Below are 24591 nucleotides of genomic sequence, written 5' to 3' on the forward strand. Positions count from 1 at the left end.
ATTAGTATAATATTAACCCAAAACCTTAAGGAATGTCATTGTAATTTTCCCATTGATTTAATATTGTAGATAACTTCATAGCTAACAGCATCATAAAGATTAATAAAATGACAAAGTTTGACTAACAACTTAGTTGTAACTTAAGGCTACAACTTCGTTTAATATCTTTTTATTGGATATGGATTTTGATAAATCTATTATTAGATAACATTTTTTTCTTATATCCTCTATACTTGCAAAATTTTCAAAGGATTAAAGGCCAATAACTATGTCATCAACCAATTGTTTAAATTTTAAGTTTTTGTAGTTTAAAATTATGCATAAAAAATAAATTTATGGATCATATAATAAATAACATTTGATTGCACAACATTTGACATATGTATTAAAAGCATAAATAATATGCAATTCAACAGTTAAATTTTCAAAATATATATTCATGTCAATTTTTTTAATAGAAGTTATAGAGACTACAATCAAGTTTGTAGTCAAATTTTGTCCCTAATAAAATGTAACACATTGAAGTTGATGAGTCTTTCTATTAAAAAAAAAAAAGTAGATGAGTCAACAATAGAAAGTTATTTCCTCGGTGTATCACTCACTGACCATAATCTTGATATTAGTTCAAACCATAATTCAATTTATTGCAAGATATATGTTTTTCTAACCATCAATAACATGAATATCGAATTAAAGGTCACTGACCATGTAAATTTTGTCTTGTTTTTTAATTTAGCCTCTAAAAATTTCAAAATTAATAATTAAATTTTTAAAATGATCCAAGTCCATCTCTGTTTTATTTGCAAATCATACCAAGTCTGTCTTTGATTTCGTTGTGTGGTTTGAGGACCTTTCCTCTTAAAAATATATATAATTGAATAATGATGTGTAAAATTATGAGGCACCAAAAGTTAATGTGGCATGATAATATGAGGTTAACTAAAAGTCAAAGAATTTCAATTATATATATATATATATATATATTAGTCTTCTTTTGAGAAACAAACACGCACATAGAAAATGGATAGAGAATGAAATTCTAACACAAAGACACAAGAAAGTTTAACATATAATATGATTTTTTTTTCGAACCAGAAAAAAAAAAAAAAAAATTTCTCTCATTGTTTTCCTATTTTTTGTCTAAATTTATAAATTTGATCATTATGGTAATTATTAATAGACATTTATTATGATTGTATTTGTATAAATTATTTTACAATATTTTTACAAAATGCTACAAGTACAAACTATTTTGTAACATTTTTACAAAATATTGATGTAGCCAACCTCTTATTGGTTTTCATCTAGGCCCACCATTAATATCACTTTTTCATTTACCAATAATTACTCACCACATCAGCAGTTTGTAAAATATTTTGTAAAATAGTTTGTATCTCTAGTATTATTCTACAACTATATATTTTAGTATTAGGCATTTATTGTAATTGTGATTGTATATGGAATTATATATTTCACCATTTTTTATCAAAAAAATTTATTTCACTATTTAAAGAAAATATGTATACCAAGATTCTAATGGAGGGTTTAAATATTATGCTACATAAGGTTATATAGATAAAATAGAATTTCAATCTGACATCTTTTCTCTATAAAAAAATCCCTATGTTTTTTGTTCCATAATGATTGTTTTTTATTATCAAAGTAAAGTATCTAAAGTTAGTAAGAAAATTCAACCATGTCGGCTAAAATTATACTATTACAATGTGAATAAACATCATTCATCTACACCAATAAACCACTAACATGTTTCGCCAGTCTAACAAGATTTTGAATTATAGAATAAGTAATGCTACAACTACAAACTATCTTACAAAATTTTTACAAACTATTGATGTGGCAAATTATTACTAATCCTAATGTAGACTCACTACTAACATCACATTTTTACATAACAATAATTATTCAGAAAATGCTAAAGCCACATTAGCCGTTTTAAAAATATTGTAAAATAATTTGTATCTGTAACATTACTCTTATTGAATTACTCTTAAGGCATCTATAAGGATGTTTGCATCGGGAATCAAATGACCAAAAGAAGCAAAACACTCATTCTTCCAAAAATAACTTTATTTGGTACAATCCACTTTATTATACTTCCAAAAATAACTTTATTTTCTAAACAAAAGTAATTTACTAATAATATAAAACTAAAGACACAAAGAAATTCAAAGAGAGAAATATTATATCCATAATATTTTTACAATCCATTTTCTTACTCCTCCAAAAATAACTTTATTATCTAAATGAAAGTGATCTAATAATAAGACAACTTTTTTTTTTGAGAATTAACAATACGATAAAAATAAATAAAAAGAGAAATTCAAAAAGAGAAATGATATATCCAAAATATTTTTACAACACTGTTGCAACAAATTCTAAGTTGTAGACTTTTATTAGTAGTCAAAAAAGTAATTTTAATTGTGAATTCAAATGAAAGATTATATAAAAATCCTATACATAAAATAATAATAGATAATAAAAAAATGAAAAAAAACTATAAATTAATAAATAAAAAAAACCCCATAAAAATTAAGATATATTTTTATATTTAAATTTTTTCCCCTTGCTGTAAATAACTGTAGCAAAATTAAAGGTGTATAGGATTTTTTTGAGGATAAATATTAGCTTATAGAAATGAAATATAAATGATAGTATATTATAAAAGAGGAATTAGCTAGATATGCACTGGGCTCCCTCTCAAAAAAAAAAAAAAAAAAAAAAAAGAAGAAGAAGATATGCATTGGGCTTCTGCTGGAAAGTCCTCTACTATAGGAGCCCAATAACTCGAACTAAAAAGTTAAAGAGAGAGAAACAAAGACCCTTTTTTTTTTTTTTTTGGGTGGAAAAGAAACAAAGACCTTGATACTTTGATTGATTGAACACTTTAAAAACCCAAAACTCTCACGTTGTAAACGCTGTCTGTCTCCTCAAAGCTCTTTCCGATTTCTGCAGCAATTAATTTGTCCAATACTTTTGAGGTAACAAAAAAAAAAAAAAAAAATTTTCATTTTTGTTTTCCGTGCTTTCTGTTTTCTGTGTTTTCTATGTGTTTCTCAATTTGGGCATAGTTGCTTTGGTTTGTATTAGGGTTTAGAATGAATCGGTAACAGTTACAGAACCCCTAGAGAAAATCGCAGAGTGTCCCAACTGATTTTCACTTTTTTTTTTTAATTCCTTAATTTTAGAATAAATAAATATTTACTCAAGCAAGTAAGTTAAGATTCTTTCTTTGAAGTTGCTTTTGGTTTTTATTTTTTATTTATTTTACTTTTCTTTTCCTGCACTTTCTCAGCAACCAAACAGGTAATTTTGTGTTAAAATTGGTTTATTGCAATTTATTTCATCTGGGTTATTTTTGTTGGGTGGGATTAATAGTATGCAAATAGTTTTTTTTAGCTTAAATTAAAGAAACGTAAGCTTCATTGTTTCAGCATCCAAACAGAGCTTTATTTGATTTTTTTTTTATGGGGCATTGAATGGATTTTGATATTGGAACATTTTGCATTGAAAAATAGTCATTGATAATCAATATGACTTTGTCAGGGCTTTGGAGGAGGGAAGCAATGCCGAAGGGTTCTAAGAGCAAGTGTGGGTCGGCATCGCACCAGCTCTTGAAGGAGAAGGCGAAGAACAGGGTGAATGATCTTGAAGGGATGTTCACTGACCTCCAGTCTGCAAGGAAGGAGCGGCGATCTAATGACATTGCGGTTTTGGAGGAGCGAGTACATCAGATGTTGCGAGAGTGGAAATCCGAGCTCAATGATCCGTCCCCGGCTTCCTCTTTAGTTGTATGTAGCTTTTATCCTTTGGTAGAACTTGAATTTAGCATCGTCTTTGTGTGAAAAGGTTGTTATTGGTATATAAGTTTTTGTATGTGTATTGTCTAGAGTGGTAGTCTTGGATCATTTTCAGAGGAATTAGAACAGCTAATGCAACAGTGGGGCGAGGAAGATGATGCAACTAGTCCATTAAAAGAACTGGCACCATTGAAACGTGAAGTTGATCTTCAAAACTTTCATGACAGCGATTTAACAGCATTTCCAGAGGTTAGTTCTTTTTTTTTTTTTTTTTTTGGAGTGAATTTGGAGTTCAGAGTGATATTTAAGTGATTGTGCAAGCAAATTCTTTGAATAATTATCCATGAACACAGCACTTCACCATCGTCTTGCTGAGGAAATTGCAGAAAAAGAAATTTGGACTTTGAATATTAGATTTATGTCATTTTGATGTTCAAAATAATATCCTCAGTTCAACAAGACCTTTTAATTTCTTTTCATGCTCATTTTTTGGTTTGCTGACTCTTTTTTATTGGTAAGTTACACAAGCACTCTATGTGTCTTGAACCCATGACCTCACCCTCCACCTAGAAGTTATGTGGGGAGGAGGTGCCAGTTGAGCTAGACCTAGAACTTATAATGCTTCGCTAATTACAAAACATATTTCGGGAATGTTAGCAATTTGAATAATGGTAATATGAGAATCCCAACAAGTGGGAATGTTGGAGGTTTTATCTTATTTTTTATAAAATAACACTCGTACATGTATATATAATGCACATGGGTTATTTTATTAATATTCAAGATAAAAGCTGTAATACTTTATGGGAATGTTTTGATCTAATTGTAACAAATATATGAATGTTATATTCCCATGAAATTGGAAGGAATACGACTAATAAATCAAATGCGAGAATCCTATGTTCTAAGGAATATGCTTTCAAGAATTTATGATTAAGGTTTTGTTGCAACATAACCCCCCACAAGGAAGCCTCTTGAAGGATTTCCCCTCTTATCATCATCTCATTTCTTATGTTCTGATCTCTCTCTCTCTCTAGGCATAAGACTTGCTGCCTTACTTTCCCTTTGCAGGCCTTATCTTACTGTTTACATGTGTTGTAAATGATGACTTTTACTACCTCTATGGTGTCAAGTCATATAGCTTAGTCCGCACAACCCTTTGATTGAGATTCATGATACTCAAAGGCACTTTCTATGCAGTTCAGTTCTAGATTTACTATTCTTATTAATGATGTACGTACATTAATTATTAATTTCATGCAAAAATTGCTCAAGGGTCGGACTGTATCTAAACCACCCCCTCCCAGGACCTCATTTAGAGAATGTTTAGAACGCAAGGACATGGAGGAGAAGAGGGGGGGGGGGGGGGGGGGGGGTTATAGTATATTCCACCTAAGTCAAAGGTTTGCATTACTTTAATATATTCATTTATTTGTGTTTCAATCCTTGAGAGCTTTTATTGGGTTCCATTTTTTTCATTTGTTAGTCTTTCAGCATATAAAGGGTATAATACTTAGACATGATAGATAACTGATGAGCTGAACACTTGGTCTTTGCCAGGATTGTTTTATTAATGAACAGCCCAAAGAAGATGGTTTTCAAGGTTTTGATCAATGCAAAGCCTCTGTTTCAAGTGTTCACAACAAGGTTGTTAATAACTCACAGTTTACAAATCAGTTGGATAGTCATCAGTTCAATATACTGCAGGACTTTGAGCAGATCACAGGGGTTAATAACTCAAATTTGAGTACTCAGTTGGAATGTCATCAGTTTGATTTACATCAAGACTTTGATTATGGGCTTCTCATTGGAGCCAATGACACTGAACAGTGTGAACAGGATACTATGCCCAACATTATGCCAAATATCTGCCCTCCACCATCTGCTTTCTTGGGACCAAAATGTGCTCTATGGGATTGTTTCAGGCCTGCTCAAGGATCTACATTGTGCCAAGACTATTGCAGTAGTGGTCATGCTGTTCTAGCATTAAATGAGGGTCTCCCTGGCATGACTCCAATTTTGCGACCTGGAGGCATTAGTTTGAAGGATGGTCCATTATTTTCTGCTCTTAGTGCTAAGACACATGGAAAGGAAGTGGGCATCCCTAAATGTGAAGGTGCAGCTAATACAAAATCTCCGTGGAATGCTCCTGGTAAACCTATGTAGTTCCACTCTGTTCATTCATTTTATGTTTTCTTTTGGGCTTATCTTATTTACATACCAGTTGTTATCTTGCATATCCATTTTGCTGTATGCTTACTTATATTGAGATATGGTAGATGTAATGTGATGTGGTTCAGTTTCATTTGAGGAAGTTAATCTTTGCATGCTTAATTACATTGCATTTGGGTGATTCAGTATGATAGTAATGTTCTTTTAGTTTTACTAACTTGCTGTCTTCAATGTTGTAGAGCTATTCGATCTTGCTTTCCTTGAGGGTGAAACAATTAGGGAGTGGCTCTTTTTTGACAAGTCTAGAAGGGCATTTGAGAGTGGAAATAGAAAGCAGAGGTCATTGCCAGACTATAATGGACGTGGTTGGCATGAATCAAGGAAGCAGGTGATGAAGGAATATGGTGGGCAGAAGAGGTCCTATTACATGGATCCACAGCCTCTTAACTGTCGTGAATGGCATTTATATGAATATGAGATCAGCAACCATGATGCTTGTGCATTATATAGATTGGAACTCAAGCATGTTGATGAAAAGAAGAGTCCTAAAGGGAAATTGACAAACGATTCGCTTGCTGATCTGCAGAAGAAGATGGGAAGGCTCACTGCTGAAGGTTCTCCAGATAATGGACACCCCATTAAGAGCAGGACAAAGGTTAATAAAAGGCCTGATGCGGGAAATGCTAATTTTGCTCAAAATCAGACCACCTTGAACTCCGAATCACTGACTGATGGTTTAAGTGCTCCATGAAATAATCCATGACTGCTATGGTACATATTTGAGGAGTCTTGCCTGCATATGGAAACTAGTACATAAGATAGACGAGGCTGAATCAACTTTTCACTGTAGAAACTGGTGGAATTTCTGAACTGTGCTGACATATAAATGATAGTTTGTTTCTGGTGATCAACCGCATGAGCCCCCCTTTTGTTACCAGGGGACAATTCTGCTTGCTATATTACCTGTCTAGAGGTTCGTTTTGGATTTCCCTTTTTAAGCTGGTGGGTATACTATAATTTCTGATTGACAGTTAACATATAGTCCTATAGGCTTCTTCTACTTCCAATGAGTTTCTAAACCATGGGGTTGGTGCTAGTGAAGATTGCTAGAATTGTATAGGGGAAGGGAAATTGTTTCTGTATTTGCTTCCTCCCTGCATCTTGCTGGTTCATTTTGTAGGTGATGGGACACAAAATATTTAAGATTATGTTCAGGAAATTTATTTTGCTGGCTGTACCATCTATGGGAGTCATACATGTATGCAAATCTTCTCTCTTATTAGAGAAATTAAACAGTCCTCATGGTGGACCATGTTATTTGTCCATCATTCCAATAAAAGACTCCCAACTATTTAAAATTGTTGAGTCAGTATTTAGTTTTTATTTAAAACTTCATAATTTTAAACAAGTGAGAGCCTTTTATTGGAATGGTGGACCACATCACTTGTCCACCATGAAGACCTTATAATTTCTCTTGTTGAATGATGTCTTGAATTGAACATTTCTTGTTCCAATTTTCTCTGGTGGCATCTTGGTTACATTACTGATATAATTTATGTTGAGTCAATATATTGTGTGCTTTGTTTTCTGGATTCATTATGAGTTCCATCGGTGAATTAAATGTATTTAATCCTGTTTCAAGAAGGGATTGAATACAATATTTTGTTTCACTTGGAAGTGACACTTATGAGTCATGTATCTATAATGAGTTGCCTTTTATTCTGGAACTCACATGTAATTGTTACGTTAGAGCAACCAAGTCTACACCACAGAGCTTGTCATCCCTTGTTAATATTGGCCTCCTAAGCAACTTTAAATATCTCCATGAAAACCTAGCGATGTTCATTGTAATTGTAGTATTGCAGTGTAAAACTTAAAAAGTTCTGAATGTAGCAGGGATTGCTAGCTTCATTTGAGATTTCCATTGGAAAAATGTGAACTAAATTGATTGTTTGCTTCATCCCCTCGCCCCATTCTTTTTTCTCCCCATCTCATCATTGTCATACATCACAACTTGATCACATTCATATATGTCTGAATTAATTAAGCACATATTCAAATTTTGCTACTAATTGATTTCCTAGATAAGTGAATTTTGAAAATTACATGACTGCTATGCTGGACCTTGACAATTGGCCAAGGTTGAGTGACCTTAATAGATTCATTTCAATTTACAATCACTGTGACAGTTTTCACAAGACAAGGTTTCATCTCTCACCACCACCCCCCCCCCCCCCCACACCAAAAAAAAAAAAAAAAAAAAAAAAAAAAAAAAGGCAAAAGACAAAAGGGGGCCAAGTGACCCCAAAAGGCTTTTAGCAGCAACAACAATATTGAGAACACGTCATTCAAGCAGCAGATAGTTGCACCTGCACAACAAAGCACTGCTCTCTACGGATAGAAACACGAACCTTTCAAATGCCAAACAAGAAGTTGTCCATGATTTAATTGCACAACAGAGAACCACGCTATTCTGAGTTGTCGATAATTATGTGACAAGAATAGCTATACCTGGCAACAAACTCATAAATTATCCAACCAAATCTTGAAGATTCTAACAGAAAACGTCAATACAAGATGACTCTGAATCTTCGCTGCTCAAGAGGTCTCTGAGTCTGGCATGATTGGCTTTGACCTCCCTCCCAACCTCACTCTCAACCTCCATCACTATACTCACTCGTTACATACGTTTCCTTTGTGAACAAACCATCTTCTCCTTTCTCAATTTCCACCCCCAACCTTCAAATTTTACATAGAGAATGAAGTATCATGATTTATGTATAAAAGCAGAAAAATAGATAAAATTTTATTTAAATCGGTTTTTATTTTATCTTGAGTAGAGTAATAATTGGTGAAGGAAAGTTCAAATATTTTCAAATTTGATTTTGGTATTGAGAGAGAGATTATTTGGTGTGTGGCCATATGAGAAAGTAGATGACTAATGTTGACAATGTACCATGTGAGAAAGAGACACATAAAATAAAAATAAAAAATTTAAAATCAAATCGTTATGGGAAATTGATCGTTAATGATAATTTGGTACACTTAAATTTTTTATATAATTTACGATTTCAAATGAATTGGATTTTTATTATCTCATAATTTTTGGGACATCCTTGAGAGGAGGGAGCTCATCTTTTGTTTTTTGGTTTTTTGGTTTTTTAAAAAATAATGATTAATTTGAAATTTTTTACCAGCATAAGTGGTCTTGCCCAAGGGTCACCCTTAGCTTGAGAGAGAGAGAGGCAATGGCCGTGAACGACTCAATACACCCAAGGCTTTTGTGTAAAAAATTCTAATTTGGAAAAGTCCTCAAATCGACTCTCTCTCTCTCTCTCTCTCTCTCTCTCATATATTTGATAAGCTTTTTTCAACTGAAGTCCAAAAAAACACATAATAATTTCTATCACACCACACTGAATTTCCCATAAAATTATATTTTGTTTTAAGTCTATATCTCAACCTCTCACAACACATGAGACTCACACATTTATAAGTCCCATGAGTTGTGAGATGTTAGATATACACCCAAAACATGATATACTCATTCCAAAACCACCTCTATTTTCCTGGGAAAACCCATTGGTATAATTCAATAGTTAGCTAGAACTTGAGAGTAGGTTTCCATATGTGATCGAAAAATTATCTAGCTTTTCTCTTATTTCCCTAATAATGGTAATAGTTACACACTATATGTATGGAACACACGATGCTATGTCAACTAAAATTATGAAATTGTATTTGTAAAATAAAATTGGAATTAAAATTGCGAAATCGAGTTTTGAAAACATATATGAACCCTCCAAATACCACGCAACACGTTATTCATGATCCAACGTCTTGATAAAGAACCATGTTATTTTAGAGTTAACAAACTTTTACGACAAGAATAGCCATACTTGGCTAGAAACTCATAACTTATCCAACCAAATCTTTAAGATTCTGAGAGAAATCATCAATATAAGATGACTCTAAATCTTCACTGCTCAAGAGCTCTTGGAGTTTGGCATGATTGGCTCTGACCTCCCTCCCTACCTCACTGTCAACCTCCATCACAATCTTCACTGCCTTACAGACGCTTTCTTTTGTGAACAAACCATCTTCTTCACCTTTCTCAACTTCCACTCCAACCTTCAAAATGTTGCTCATCATCCTTGCATTGAAAAACTGATCACATATATGGGGTAACAATACCAGCTGACACTTGTTCATCAAAGCTTCGAATAAAGAACCTAACCCACAGTGTGTGATGAAACACCCTATTGATGGGTGCTCTAAAATCTGTAGTTGTTGAACCCATCCACCATGTACTATCCCTCTTCCTTGAACCCTATCTTCAAACCCTTCTGGAAGTGCTTCTTCAATAGACTCAGCCCCGCGTGGCAGTTTAAGTGCTGCGAGAAATGGCCAGCCCGAAAGTTCCAACCCCAACACCAATTCCTGGAATTGATCTTTGTTTAAGAAGCACTCACTTCCAAATGCACAGTATATTACTGATCCGGCCTCAAATCTTCCTAGCCACTCAATCCATTTTTCTTCTAAACTAGTAGAAGTAGCTGACTTCGGTATGACTGGTCCTGCAAGAAATACAGGCTTCCCAAAATGGCTTTCAAGATTGTCAATATAAGGTCCCTCAATTTCTCTACATGTCCTGAATCCTAGTGCGTCACATTGACTTACGCTTGCGAACAGGCGATCAGCTAAAAGGACATCGCTACCGAAGTTCAGAGTCTTTAATGCAGCCAAGGCTCGTTCTTCATGGACATGGAGTTTGATGGATGATGAAGACAATACTGGAAAACTAGACCCAGGCTGCTGCATATTGTCAACATGTGCAGTACTGGAACAATATACTGTAAGTGGAGAGACAATGGCGTAGAGAATTGACCTGATACCTAGGCTGCGGACCAATTTTGGTATCCAATGGGCAAAATCAAAGAAGACAATGTCCGGTTTAAGTTCACGAAGAAGAAGCTCAATATGACTCTCAGATCGATCCATGGCAGTCATAATGAGTGGTTGCAAATGGACAGGCACATCGGAAGTGGTCTCAGCACCAAGAGGGAGACCATCTACATGGGGAACAATTATGGGGACAAAGGTGATGAGATCCGGGTAGAGGTTGAGAGTCTGTAATTTTGATTGTGTTTTGGTGGGAATCAGGAAGGAGATTCTATGGCCTTTCTGGGCTAGTTTGTTTGAAAGGTGGAGATACGAGGTAAGGTGACCAAGAGCAAACCAGGGGTACATTAACAAGTGCAATGATGTAGCACCCATGTCTTTCTAATTCTCTGAGTCAATTAATCCGAGCTGCAGGAGCTGAAGCTAAAATAACTAGCAACAACAAAAACAAAACTGTAGAGAAAAATAATTAGCATATGGTAGGAGAAGTAATGAGTCAGAAGTCAAGGGAATACTACGTAACGGTAAGTTAAGATTCAGCAAAAAAGAACAACAATAATATTATTAATAGGACAATGGTCACAAACTTGCTAGATGCAGATTTACAGTATACATACAGCCACGTGAGCTGAAATCATATTTTGAGAAAAAGATTTCAATTAAAATTGTAAATGAATAACAAATCATATTTTGAAAACATGATTTCAATTGAAATTGTAAAATCATGTCACTTACGTGTGGTGTGGGAGTTGGAAATGGAAAAGTGGGTTAACAGGAAGGTTTAGAGTTCACAAAGACCCAAACTTGTTTGTTTATTCACCAAAGAATCATATTATTTTATGACAATTCCCTGGTCATCCCCTTTTCATTTTGGTGGTTAGATCACAGATCTCAAACCAACTGCCTAACTCCCTGTTCATCCCTTTTTCATTTTGGTTGTTAGATCACAGTTCTCAAACCATTGTCTAACTGAAGCTATTAATAACAAAAACAACAATTATAATATTCTTCTTCTGCAAAAAACATATAGTATGATTTTGCATTTCCAGTAAGTTCCTTTCCAGAAAAAGTTAATCTTTTCCATCCCCCTCTAGAGCAGTATGTTAATACTTGCCTCTTTTCTTTTCTTTTCTTTTTTTTTTTTTTTTTTTGAGTAAAAAGTAATACTTATTAGAACATACACAAAAATAATAATAATAAGTGTTTTAAACCAAGTTTATAATACATTATATAATCAGAGTATAACTACAAAACAGCTTAACTTTTGTAGTTGTAGATTGGAGTTATAAACAGCAAACACTAGACACACACAACTAATGTAGAATAAACATCCTTATTTTTTTTGAGTAAAAAGTAATACTTATTAGAATATACACGAAAATAATAATAAGTGTTTTAAACTAGGTTTATAATACATTATATAACTACAGTACAACTATAAAAGTGTCAATACTTGCCTTGGTTTGTCATTCCTAGGCCAGTTTTCTAATCAGCTTGTCCTAAAGGCTCAAAAAATAAATTTTAGTTTTTTTTTTTTAATAGGAAAATTTTAGTTAGTATTTGATTATAAGGTTGTCTCTCGTGTTTTTCATGACAGGTTATTTGATTTTTTTTGGTCCTTTGTCGTTGAACTAGAGCTTTTATAGATGAATTATTGTTGTCATGTAGACTTGTAATAACTTAATATTTATGATAGGAATACCTTCTTCTTTTTAATAATGTCCTCTCCCATTTGCTTCTTATCCATTATGAATGGATTTTTATTTATTTTTTATAATACAATAGTCACAACGGGTGGAAGAATTTGAATTATGAATATCAAGGACACTTTGCATGACAATAAATAATGATGGAGAGAGAAATTGGATTTTTATTTATTTTTTATAATACAATAGTCAGAACAGGTGGAAGAATTTGAATTCTGAATATCAAGGACACTTTGCATGACAATAAATAATGATGGAGAGAAATTTTCACATAAAATAACTACGGATAACTTTTCTTTAAAAATAATTAGATAAAATATTATCAAGGTATTTGTTCTAATTGCTAGCGACAATTCTATATGTATAAAAACAATTTTTTGAAAGCTTTATTTTTCCTTATTTAAGTTCGTTAATGCATTCTTGAGAAAAACTTCTTTATTAAACCAGTTTTATCATTTTAATTGTTCAAGTTACACCAATTTGTTAAGTTATAGTTTCTTATGTGGGACAACCTTACATGGTTTACGATTTTGAATTTGATTCTATCTTTCGTCAGGCAAAAGCATGGATTCCAAATTTTTTGAAGGTTTGAATGTTGATAGCTGCTAGCCTATGTAGAATTTTAAGTTATTTTGACTTCATCAATTGAGGGTATCAGAAAAATGAATCCTTTTCATTGATTACAAAAATGAATGTACAGAACTATATATAGACTAACTCAAGTAACGGAACTGATCTAACAGAAAACAGAGACTAACAAACTCTACTAACTAACTTCTACACGTGTCTTTATACAGCAAATAACTAACTTTCCCACGTGTGGGTATTAATACAGATACTAAACTACTTGCCGTTTCTTCATGGTTCTGATGTCGTTTATGCAGAACTTTGTCCTTCACTCAAGTTAAGCTCTGCTGTGTCATCCTCTGCTCTTGCTTCTTTGTGATCATTTTCACTGCTATTCTGATACTCCCCCTCAAGAGCAGCTGGTGTATGGATATTCATCATCCCGATCTTGTCAACAAGATTGGAAAATTGATTGTACCCCAATGCTTTGGTAAGCATATCTGCTAATTGACAATGTGACCTCACATGATTAAGCTTGATGACACCTTCCAAAACTTTATCCCTGACTACATGACAGTCTATTTCAATGTGCTTGGTTCTCTCATGAAAAACAGGATTGGAACCAATGTGCAATGCTGCCTGACTATCACAGAACAACAATGCTTCTTTGTCATGTTTAACTCCAATATCCTTTAGAAAGTACAAAATCCACACAAGTTCACATGTTGCAACTGCCATAGCTCTATATTCTGCTTCTGCTGAGGATCTGGAGACTGTGGACTGCTTCTTTGATTTCCAAGACACCAAAGAATCTCCAATAAAAATGCTATAACCTGTTATTGACTTCCTTGTATCACAACATGAAGCCCAATCAGCATCTGCAAAACCTTTCAAATGTAAATCTGTCTTGGAAGAAAATAAGAGACCCTTCCCGGGTTCATTCTTCAAGTACTGTAAGATTCTATAGGCTGCATCTAGATGTGGTTTTCTTGGTTTGGACATGTATTGGCTAAGCTTATGAACAGCAAAAGTAATGTCTGGTCTTGTGATGGTCAGGTATAATAGTCTCCCAATTAGTCTTCTGTAGGTGCTGGGATCTTTGAGCTCTTCTCCTTCCAATTGACTTAACTTGAGACTTTGTTCCATAGGGGTCTTAGCTGGTTTACAGCCTAACATACCAGCATCATTAAGCACCTCAAGAGTATATTTCCTCTGACAAAGGGAAATTCCCTTGGCTGATCTAGCAACCTCCAATCCAAGAAAGTACTTTAAATCACCTAAGTCTTTGAGCTTGAACTTGTCATCCAACAAAACCTTGAATCTGTCTATCTCAGCCTTATTATTACAAGCTATTAAGACATCATCCACATACACCAAAAGCATCATGAAAACATCACCTTGCCTCCTAGTAAACAATGAATAGTCAGCTTTGGACTGAGTAAAACCAAGCTGCAATAAAGTGCCAGAAAATTTGGCAAACCATTGCCTAGATGCTTGTTTTAGCCCATATAAAGACTTATTCAGCTTACAAACTACCTCCCCCTGGCTATGAAACCCTTGTGGAAGAGCCATATAAACCTCCTCATCCAAATCACCATGCAAAAAAGCATTGTTCACATCCAATTGACTAAGGAACCAGCCCTGTATGGCAGCCACAGCAAGAAGTACTTTGACAGAAACCATTTTGGCCACTGGGGAAAAAGTCTCAAAATAGTCCACACCCTCTTTCTGTGTAAAACCTTTAGCAACTAGCCTTGCCTTGTACCTTTCAATTGAACCATCAGCCTTGAACTTGATTTTATACACCCATTTACACCCTATAGGCTTCTTACCAGCAGGTAGGGGGGTTAAAGTCCATGTGTGATTTGCTTCAAGGGCAGCTATTTCAGCAGTCATGGCCTCTTGCCATTTGGAATTAGAAGCAGCTTGATAATAATAGGTAGGCTCAACAAGAGAAGAAATGGAACAACAAAAGGATTTGTAAGATGAAGAGAGATGTTGATAAGAGAGATGTGAGGAAAGTGGATGAGAAGTACCTGACTGGGAAGTAGGTGCAGCAATGACAGAAGATACCTGGTTGCAGTGATAAGCTTGTAGGTAGGAGGGTTGTTTGATAACTCTAGAAGACTTTCTAAGAGGGATAGGATCAACAATAGGATCAGGGGGCTCAACTGGAACCTCATCAAGAAGGTCATCATCAATAGAATGATGAATATGAGTGATGGGATCAAGAGGTACAACAGGAGCAGATGTAGACTTAGATTGAATTATAGGATCAAAGAGAGGATTAATGGCTGGAACATTAGACACAGGAATGAAACAAGGCTGCTGGACAGAAGTAATTGAGTTGGAAACATAAGGAAACACATTTTCATGAAATGTGACATCTCTAGAAACAAAAACACTATGAGAGACAAGATCAAAAACTTTGAAACCTTTAGTATTGAAAGGAAAGCCAAGAAAGACACACTTCCTTGCCCTTGGAGAGAACTTGGATCTGGTGTGAGAAATGGTGGATGCAAAACATAGGCAACCAAAAGTTTTGAGATTAGAATAGTCTGGTATTTTGTGGAAAAGAAGTTCAAAAGGAGTTTTATCATGTAGCAAAGGGGATGGAAGCCGATTGATAAGATAAGCAGCATGTAACACACAATCACCCCAAAACTGAATAGGAAGTTGGGATTGAATTTGTAAAGCTCTAGCTATGCAAAGAAGATGCTGATGTTTTCTTTCCACAACAGAATTCTGTTGTGGAGTGTAGACACAGCTGGTTTGATGAATAATTCCATGGGAATTGAAGAAGGCAGACATGTTAAACTCCTTGGCATTATCAGTTCTAACAGCTTTGATTTTAAGGCTAAACTGAGTATGAATCATAGTATAGAAAGAAGAAAATAACTCCCTAACTTCAGATTTAGACTTCATTAAAAATAACCAAGTGGCTCTTGTAGCATCATCCACAATAGTTAAAAAGTATTTGAAGCCATCTAAAGTTGGAGTTGAGTAAGGACCCCATACATCCATATGTATCAAGTCAAAAGCACAAGAACTGATATTATTATGAAAAGGAAAAGGCAATCGCTTAAGTTTTGCCATAGGACAGATTTGACAACCTTTGTTACATGAAGGTTTTAAAGAAGGAATTACATGACACAAACTATTGAGTTTAACATCAGATGGGTGCCCCAACCTGTCATGCCAAATAGATGAAGGTTGAGAAGAGACTGATGTAGAAGTAGCAGTGAAATGGCCAAAAACATCAGTGAGGTTGTGAGCTGACAGAAAGGTAGCAAAGGAAGAGCTGGAGGATTGGTGAAAACTGTTTGACTGCAACAGGTACAATCCATCAAGTGCTTTGCCTACCCCAATCGTTTTCCAGGAAATAAGGTCCTGAATGAAGCAATAAGTAGACAGAAAAACACAACAATATGATTCTGAATGAGTTAAAGAACTAATAGACAAGAGATTAAAAGAAAAGGATGGAACACAAAGGACATTCTTAAGAACAAGGGAAGAAGAAAGAGTAACAGTCCCAATGTGAGTTACTTGAGCTGATTCCCCATTAGGTAATTGAACCAAAGACTGCTTAATAGCTGTGATTGAAGTTAGCAAATCCACTGAGCATACAAAATGATCAGTTGCACCAGTGTCCAAGATCCAAGTATGACAACCATAAGCCTTTCTATTTACCACTTGAGCAGCAAAAACACTATGAGAGAAGTTAATACCTGTCATTGCCACATTAGCAGAAGTGGAAGAAGGAGTTGCTGTGACCATTGAGGCATCTGATATCTGAGATGGTGCTGCAGAAGAAAGATTGGATGCACTAAACAAGGCTAAAAGCTGTTGGCACTGCTCAGGACTGAAGGCAGAAAATTGATGCATTGGTGATACAAATTCTGAGCTTGATCCTGAGGAGACTTGATGTGCCATAGTAGTCTTATTCTTGAATTTAAAACCTGGAGGAAACCCATGCAATCTGTAGCACTTGTCTACAGTGTGACCAGTCTTGCCACAGTGGGTACAAACGGGCCTATCTTTTCCTTTTCCAACAGAATTAACAACATAATTGGCTTGATCAGTGGACACTTTAGCAGCCAAAGCAGTGGAATCTACTTTAACAACAGGTGCATTAGGAATTGACCTTTGAGTCTCTTCTTGTATCATCAAGGAATAAACCTTACTCAGTGATGAAATAGGATCCATGAGTAACACTTGAGACCTAACTTGAGAAAAAGACTCATTTACTCCCATTAAGAACTTCATCACAGACTCTCTACCTTGTAAATCATTGAGTCTTTTGTTGATATTGCACATACACTTTCCACAAGAGCAAGAAGGGAATGGACTAAGGTTTTGTAACTGATCCCAAAAAACTTTCAACTGAGTAAAGAAATCAGTAATGCTCATCTCACCTTGATGTAATTCTGAAATTTCCTTTTGGAGATTGAATACCCTTGGTCCATTGGTCTGTGCAAAACGATTCTTCAAATCAGTCCATATTTCCAGAGCAGTATCTTCATATATAATGCTTGCTTGAAGCTTTGAAGAAACTGAATTGGTCAACCAGGTCCCAACCATGTTATCACATCGAATCCATGCTTGCACAGATGAAGGAGTAGAGATCAATGGAGATGAGAGAGTCAGAGTCCCATCAATAAATCCCAATTTGTTCTTGGTGAGCAATGCCTTTCTCACAGCTCGAGCCCAAGCTGAGTAGTTTTCTCCACCAATTAAAGGCTGCGTAACTAACACTAAGCTTGGATTCTCAGCATGATGCAAGAACAGGGGATCATCCATTGGTGAATCTTGTGAAGAAGGGGATGGATTTTCAGGTACAGGACCATTAGTTGAACCAGTTGTATTTGTGTTTGTGGCAGCGGAAGCCATTGATGATAAAGAAAAAAAAATTTCTCAAGAACAGAGTGTTTTCCCGAGAAAGTTGAAAAGAAATTTGAGAGAAAAAGAAACCCTAAAAATTGGGAATTTGCTCTGATACCATATCAGAAAAATGAATCCTTTTCATTGATTACAAAAATGAATGTACAGAACTATATATAGACTAACTCAAGTAACGGAACTGATCTAACAGAAAACAGAGACTAACAAACTCTACTAACTAACTTCTACACGTGTCTTTATACAGCAAATAACTAACTTTCCCACATGTGGGTATTAATACAGATACTAAACTACTTGCCGTTTCTTCATGGTTCTGATGTCGTTTATGCAGAACTTTGTCCTTCACTCAAGTTAAGCTCTGCTGTGTCATCCTCTGCTCTTGCTTCTTTGTGATCATTTTCACTGCTATTCTGATAGAGGGCAAGAGAGCTTGAGGGAGAAAGAGAGATTCTAAAAGATGAAAAAAAAAAAAATATATATATATATATATTTCAAATCCACTAAAAGGCCATATCATTTATATCTATATTATATCTAAAAGCTGAAGCGTAGTATTTATTGTTATTATGCTCTCGTTGAGCCACATCAACAGTCACATCATCGGCCACATCATCCACCCATTTCCAACATTCTCTTTTTTTGGGGGAAAAAATTCAAAACTGACCTTCTAACTTTTAACTTTTATCATTTTAGTCCTTTAACTTTCAATTTTATCATTTCAGTCCTCTAAGTTTCAATTTTTGTCAAGCAAGAGAAACTCCAAATTTTTGTTATATGAAGTAAAAATTAGGACAAAATTTAGTTACAAAATTGGTTATAACTTAAGGCTACAACCTTACTCAATATCATTCGCATTACTACTGTGGGGCCCAATAATTTATGGGCCAGGCCTACTTATTCATGGGGAGTCCTAAGGCCCAAGCCGAAGAAGGCTATAGTCCAAACTCAATAATGTAAAGCACAAAATGGCCCGGAGAAGCAGCCGAGGACAGTCCAGTCCTCGGCTGACCCAAAGCTCCACCAAGAAGAGGGGCAAAAACGGTATAGGGACAAACTTGAAAGAAAATCTAAAATATCTAGGAAAGGCTGCCCTTACTACCCTTCCCATACACGGCTCTGCACCTAACAGAGCCGTATTTTTCAGCTTTATCAACCACTCCCAACGACTTTGGTTTTGGACGGACGGGACAAGTATCAGTCTTGGAAAGGTCGACCCTACACGTGGACGAAGGAAAGCGAACGCAGGCTAGTATAAAAGAAAAAGTAAGTAATCTGGAGAGGGGGGCTGAAAAAAAAATGGCCAAAAAGGGAGGGGGGGGCCTCCCAGTCCACCTCCAGGAGAAAGACTCCAGAGGTGAAAACACCTTAAACACATACGAACACCACAAAAAAACCCACCGCTAGATAACCAAGGCCTAGCCTTTCAAACCCACTCTCTACAAATGATATTGTATGGGCCTTTTTACGTGCGAACCCAACACTGTTGTGTTTCGTTGCGAATCGCGACCCTACAACTACATATTTTGAAAATCTAACTGTTGAATTGTATATTCTTTATGTTCTTAATACACATATCAAATTTTGTGCTAATTTGATATTATTTATTATATGATCTATAAGCTTACATTTTATGCATAATTTTAAACTACAAAAACTTGCAATTTAAACTATTTATTGATAACATAGTTATTGATCTTTAATTTTATAGAAATTTTGCAAATATTGAGGATATAAGAAAAAAAAATACAATCCAACGGTGGATTTGTCAAAATTCACCTCTAATGAAAAGAGATGAGTAAAATTGTAACCTTAGACTACAATCAATTTTGTAATTAAACTTTTTCCTAAGAATTATACCAAAACCACAGAACTGATAAGTTGAAATTCAAAACCTAGAAACTTATAGATATTAACTAAAATTAAGATGTAGTAAAGAAACTATTAAACATAGAGTAAACATATCACAAAAGGAACAATGTTGTGGAACACAAAAATGTCTGCTCTATTTTCAAAAAAATACACCAAAAAATTTGGAACCCAACCATAATGTCAATAATGTTTAGAAGAGATGGTAAATTATAAACAAAAACCACATATATATGAAGTATAAAACATCTCTATTTCTTTTAAAGGAAGCAGTTTGGATACAACACCCATTAAAAAAAATAACACATTTATATATTTTGATAATTGAATTGTGGATTGTATATTCTTAACACGCATGTCAAATTTCATGTTAATCAAATATTATTTACTATTCGATCTATAAACTAATTTTTTATGTATAATTTTAGACAATAGAAACTTGAAATTTAAATATTTTATGGATTACATAGCTATTGATATTTGATCTTATATGAAAACTTTGCAAGTATGGAGGATGTAATAAGAAAATGTTATCCAATAGTGGATTTGTCAAAATTCACATCTAATAAAATGATATTAAGGAGAGTTGTAGTCATTGGCTACAACCAAGTTTGTATAATCAAACTTTGCAGTACAATGCAAAGTTCACAAGCTAACAAGCAAGAAAAACATAACTCATAGCATAAGTGAAGAAAACCTGAAATATGATCTTGAGGTGTCTATCAGTTAATTTAACACAAGAAAACATAAAATGAGAATAACCAAAACAAAAGACAATGAACATGTATGAATATAATGTATAAACAAATTATTAGTTGGACTATTGATGAGTTAAATCGTTACCTTTGAGGCTTGAGAGAGGCACTACTACTTGCCTCCGTTGTGCAGAGAGTCCATTTATAATTGAATACCATTCATTGTGAAGCTGAAGCATGGCAACAATAAGATTCGATGCTCCCTGTCTCTTTCATTTCCAATTGGAAAGTCCTTTTTTTTTTTTTTTTTTTTTAAGCATTTGTTTAAGTGTTTAACTAAAAGTTCAACACACACTCACTTTTCCTGCTTCATTGTATACTCCACCAATAAAAACTTACTACGTATTCACCTAATTAATTAAATACTACTATTAATTAATAACTGTAGAATTAATAAGTCAATAGTGATAGTATTTAATTAATTAGGCAAATACGTGGGAAGTTTTTATTGGTGGAGTATAGAGTGGAGCAGGAAAAGTGAGATAGAAAATTTAGACTCAACCACATGACACAAACACGCACAGCTAAAAGCAACTTATTAGTTCTATATAAAAGCAATTTATTTAAAAGATTTACTTTTCCTTATTTAAATTCTTTAATGCATTATTCTTGAGAAAAACTTCTTTATGAAACCATTTTTATCATGTTAATTTTTGGTGAAACTACAATGTTAGTTCCTCAAGTTTATCCTGTGAGCACAATTGGTTCCTCAAGTTTCAAGTTGGCACAATTGGTCTCTGAAGTTTAAAAAATGAGTTGTGTTAATCCGTATACTAACTGCCATTAATGGTGTTACTTACGTGGCTAACGGAACAATAACCTAGCCTTTATTTTTAATAACGTGACATTTTTAATTAAAAAATGACAATAATTAGTATAAACAAAGGCCATCCAAGATCACCCAAACGAAGAGGCAAAAGATTAGATTGTATATTTGTATGCTGCCTAACTAATTCTGACACGTTCATAATTTTAAAATAAAAATTTGATATTTCATTTAGATGCAAGACCAACTAAACACAATCAAAAGTTTGACTTCATTCTTGAACTCTTACTCAGTTTTTAATTAGTTTCTCTTCTCATCAAAGTTGCATCTCTCAGTCATCGATGATGGGAGTCGAATCAAAAGGTGGAGCTAGAACTTGTTAAAATTGCAATCCAAAGACTTGTTGAAGAGAGGAAAATCAAAGAAACCTGCAATACTGATTGCCTCGTCCAAGACGATGTCGTTGATGACCAGCTTCTCCTCTCCAAATTGCTCTCTCAAGTTTTATTTGATTACTTCTTAAAATTTATAAGATGGGTTGCACAGCCACGAAGAGAGGAAAATGGCAATACCTAAGATGGGTTGGCCGAAGAGGAGAAGGGAGGTGGAGGGTAGTGGCTGGCCAGAGAGGAGAAAGGAGGGTAGCTTCTCCTCTCTCTCCTACCCGTTTCAGATTGTGGACTCGAGAGATTTGATTTAGTTGATTCGGGTTACTAGTTCGATTCATGAGGGTTCTTATGTGTGAATTTAATTTTGTAATTTTTAACCAAAAAAAATGCCATATCATTAAATAAAAAATAAATAAAAACTAAGTCATTATTCCATTAGCCATGTAAGCAACACCACTAACGAAAGTTAAAAGAATGACTTAAGTCGCTCATTATAAAAACTTAAGAGACCAATTGTGCTCAGTTGAAACTAGAATAACCAATTATGCACACAGGGTTAACTTGAGGGACCAATAATGTAGTTTCGCCTTAATTTTTCAAGTTCAACCAATTTTGTTAAGTTATAGTTTCTTATGTGGGACAACCTTACATGGTTTATGATTTTCAATTTGATTCTATCTTTCGACAAGCAATAACATGGATTCCAACTTTTTATAAGGTTTGAATGTTGATAGCCTATGACCACCGCCCATGTTAGGCGAGTTGGTACTTCCCTGAGCTTTAAAGGCTTGAGGGATTCATAGACCCAAGTTCGAATGGTCCTAGGGTGGGGAGGGGTGGGGTTATACTATCGATTGTCAAAAAGAAAGGAAAAAAAAAATGTTGATAGCCTGTGTAGAATTTTAAGTGATTTTGACTTCATCAATTGAGGGCAATAGAGCTCATGGGAGAAAGAGAGATTCCAAAAGTTGATAAATAAATTTCCAAAAAAATAAAACCCACTAAAAGGCCTTATCATTCTAAATTTAAAGTTGGGTGTAAAAGGCCATATTAATTGTTTGGGTAAATGTGAATTATCAACCTTGGTTGATCTTTTGATTTTTTTTAGTTAGCTCTTATCTTATGTTAGGTGTACACATGTAAGTAAAGTCTCACGTTGAATAATAATGAGAAGAATGAGTAGTTAATATAACATAATTAAGTACATACCCATTGGGCTTAGGCCTTTTTGGATTAAAGTAAATCTCTATATGTTATATTAATTACTCAAAAAAACTCCCCTAGGTGCTTATCTCCCCCAACAAGTTATTACATGTCTACTGTCTTCTAAAAAAAAAAAAAAAACATGTCTACTAAATTTTGGTCACATTAAGAATGTTAGTTTTCTAAGGAGGACTTCTATATAGAATGAGAACTCTATTCTACTAATAATGGGACAAACCTTGAAGTCTGGTTAAAGACTTTAAGCAAGTCATTAGAGACTTCCGTAATTGATTTCAGCTCTCTTTCATTTAATATTCATGTCTCTTACTCCTTTATTTTAGTGTCACATTATATATGTGTTTTAGGCTGTATATCAATTGCATTAGAAGAAACCATTGTTATGGTAGAAGAAATGTCTAATTTGAGAAAACTCAAAAGTTAAAATTTTCAAATGGTCAATTTCTTTGGTAACTAAAACTTCAAAAGATAAAATTACAAATATAAATTTTAATATCTAATGGAATTGGGTAGTTTTTCAACCTTCTTTTAATAATATTAGGGCCTCCCTCTCTCTGTCTCCCAGTATGGCTCTCTCCCACTCCAAGCCTTGATTTGAGGACTTTTAGTTTTTAACCGTAGAAACTAATGGAATTTGAATGCTTGAAAATGTGTAAAAACACAAGAGCTTTTTAGACCCCCAAATTAAAGTTACGGCTTGATTGATTTTACTCTAACTTAATATTAAGTGCAGAATAGAGTAAATGCAATGGATAAATAAACAAGTTACTCTAACTCATAAACATTATAACACAGCAGTAAAATGGAAGGTAAAAGAATATGGAAGAAGAATGCAAACACAAGATAACACACCGATGTGTTATCGAAGAGGAAACCAAAGAACTCGGCAAAAAACCTCTCTGCCGCCCTCCAAATAATAATCGATCCACTAGACAATCAGTTGGGATACATGAGTTAGCAAAAGACCCTCCAAGCCTAATCTACCCAATGTATCTAAGCCCTCCAAGCTCCTACTCCAACAAAGTTTCTCGGAACCGTGTCTTGTCTAGCTCTCCAGATCCCGCAACAAGCTCCATATTGCGTCTGCCATCCTTAGTTTTTTCCAATGCTTCCCAACAACACCAAAACCTCACTTAACACTCTGAAAGGGTGTAGTAAGTGTTTGGACTATCAACCTCTCAATGGTATGGAAATAGAGAGGTAGGAGTTAAGAAAAATCCACAAGCAATTATGTAGAGAAATGTGGGTATAACAATCTCTAACTCTTAAGGTTTGTAGGTAGGGTTTTATCTTTGAAGCACTCTTCAATTTCTGTGGGTAATGTGGGTATATATAGTGTGGATACAGAAAGTGTGTATCAGATAACACAATTTGACAAAACAGAATGTTTCGCGAGTGTCTCGCGGGAAGGCTTACTCACGAGATACACATGAAACACAATTGTCTCCATCTGTCCTGACTCTTCGTATTCCAGTCATGTACAAGGCACAAGCATCATTTCGTGGGATGCTTAGTCGCGAGCTACCC

General features: G+C 34.5%; 3 protein-coding genes across 3 annotated transcripts; 1 reads left to right on the forward strand and 2 right to left on the reverse strand.

Annotated features, from left to right (window-relative positions):
• The first annotated feature begins 2832 nt into the window (after positions 1-2832).
• LOC126695632 (transcription factor VOZ1-like) lies at positions 2833-7230 on the forward strand. The gene is made up of 5 exons (XM_050392456.1): positions 2833-2999; positions 3565-3809; positions 3909-4067; positions 5379-5970; positions 6230-7230. Exons 2-5 carry the CDS (start codon positions 3585-3587, stop codon positions 6739-6741), a joined length of 1488 nt encoding a protein of 495 aa, XP_050248413.1. The 5' UTR covers positions 2833-2999; positions 3565-3584; the 3' UTR covers positions 6742-7230.
• A 2534-nt stretch (positions 7231-9764) lies between these two features.
• Positions 9765-11293, reverse strand: LOC126693989 (cyanidin 3-O-galactoside 2''-O-xylosyltransferase FGGT1-like). The gene has a single exon (XM_050390028.1). It carries the CDS (start codon positions 11265-11267, stop codon positions 9909-9911), a length of 1359 nt encoding a protein of 452 aa, XP_050245985.1. The 5' UTR covers positions 11268-11293; the 3' UTR covers positions 9765-9908.
• Positions 11294-16496: 5203 nt separating this feature from the next.
• LOC126693990 (uncharacterized) lies at positions 16497-17782 on the reverse strand. Its single transcript, XM_050390029.1, has 2 exons — positions 16894-17782; positions 16497-16555 (listed from the first exon to the last, which is right to left on the reverse strand). Exons 1-2 carry the CDS (start codon positions 17744-17746, stop codon positions 16512-16514), a joined length of 897 nt encoding a protein of 298 aa, XP_050245986.1. The 5' UTR covers positions 17747-17782; the 3' UTR covers positions 16497-16511.
• Positions 17783-24591: the final 6809 nt, after the last annotated feature.

The sequence above is a fragment of the Quercus robur genome, chromosome 8 (assembly GCF_932294415.1).
Source record: "Quercus robur chromosome 8, dhQueRobu3.1, whole genome shotgun sequence".
In the NCBI taxonomy this organism is placed as follows: Eukaryota; Viridiplantae; Streptophyta; class Magnoliopsida; order Fagales; family Fagaceae; genus Quercus; species Quercus robur.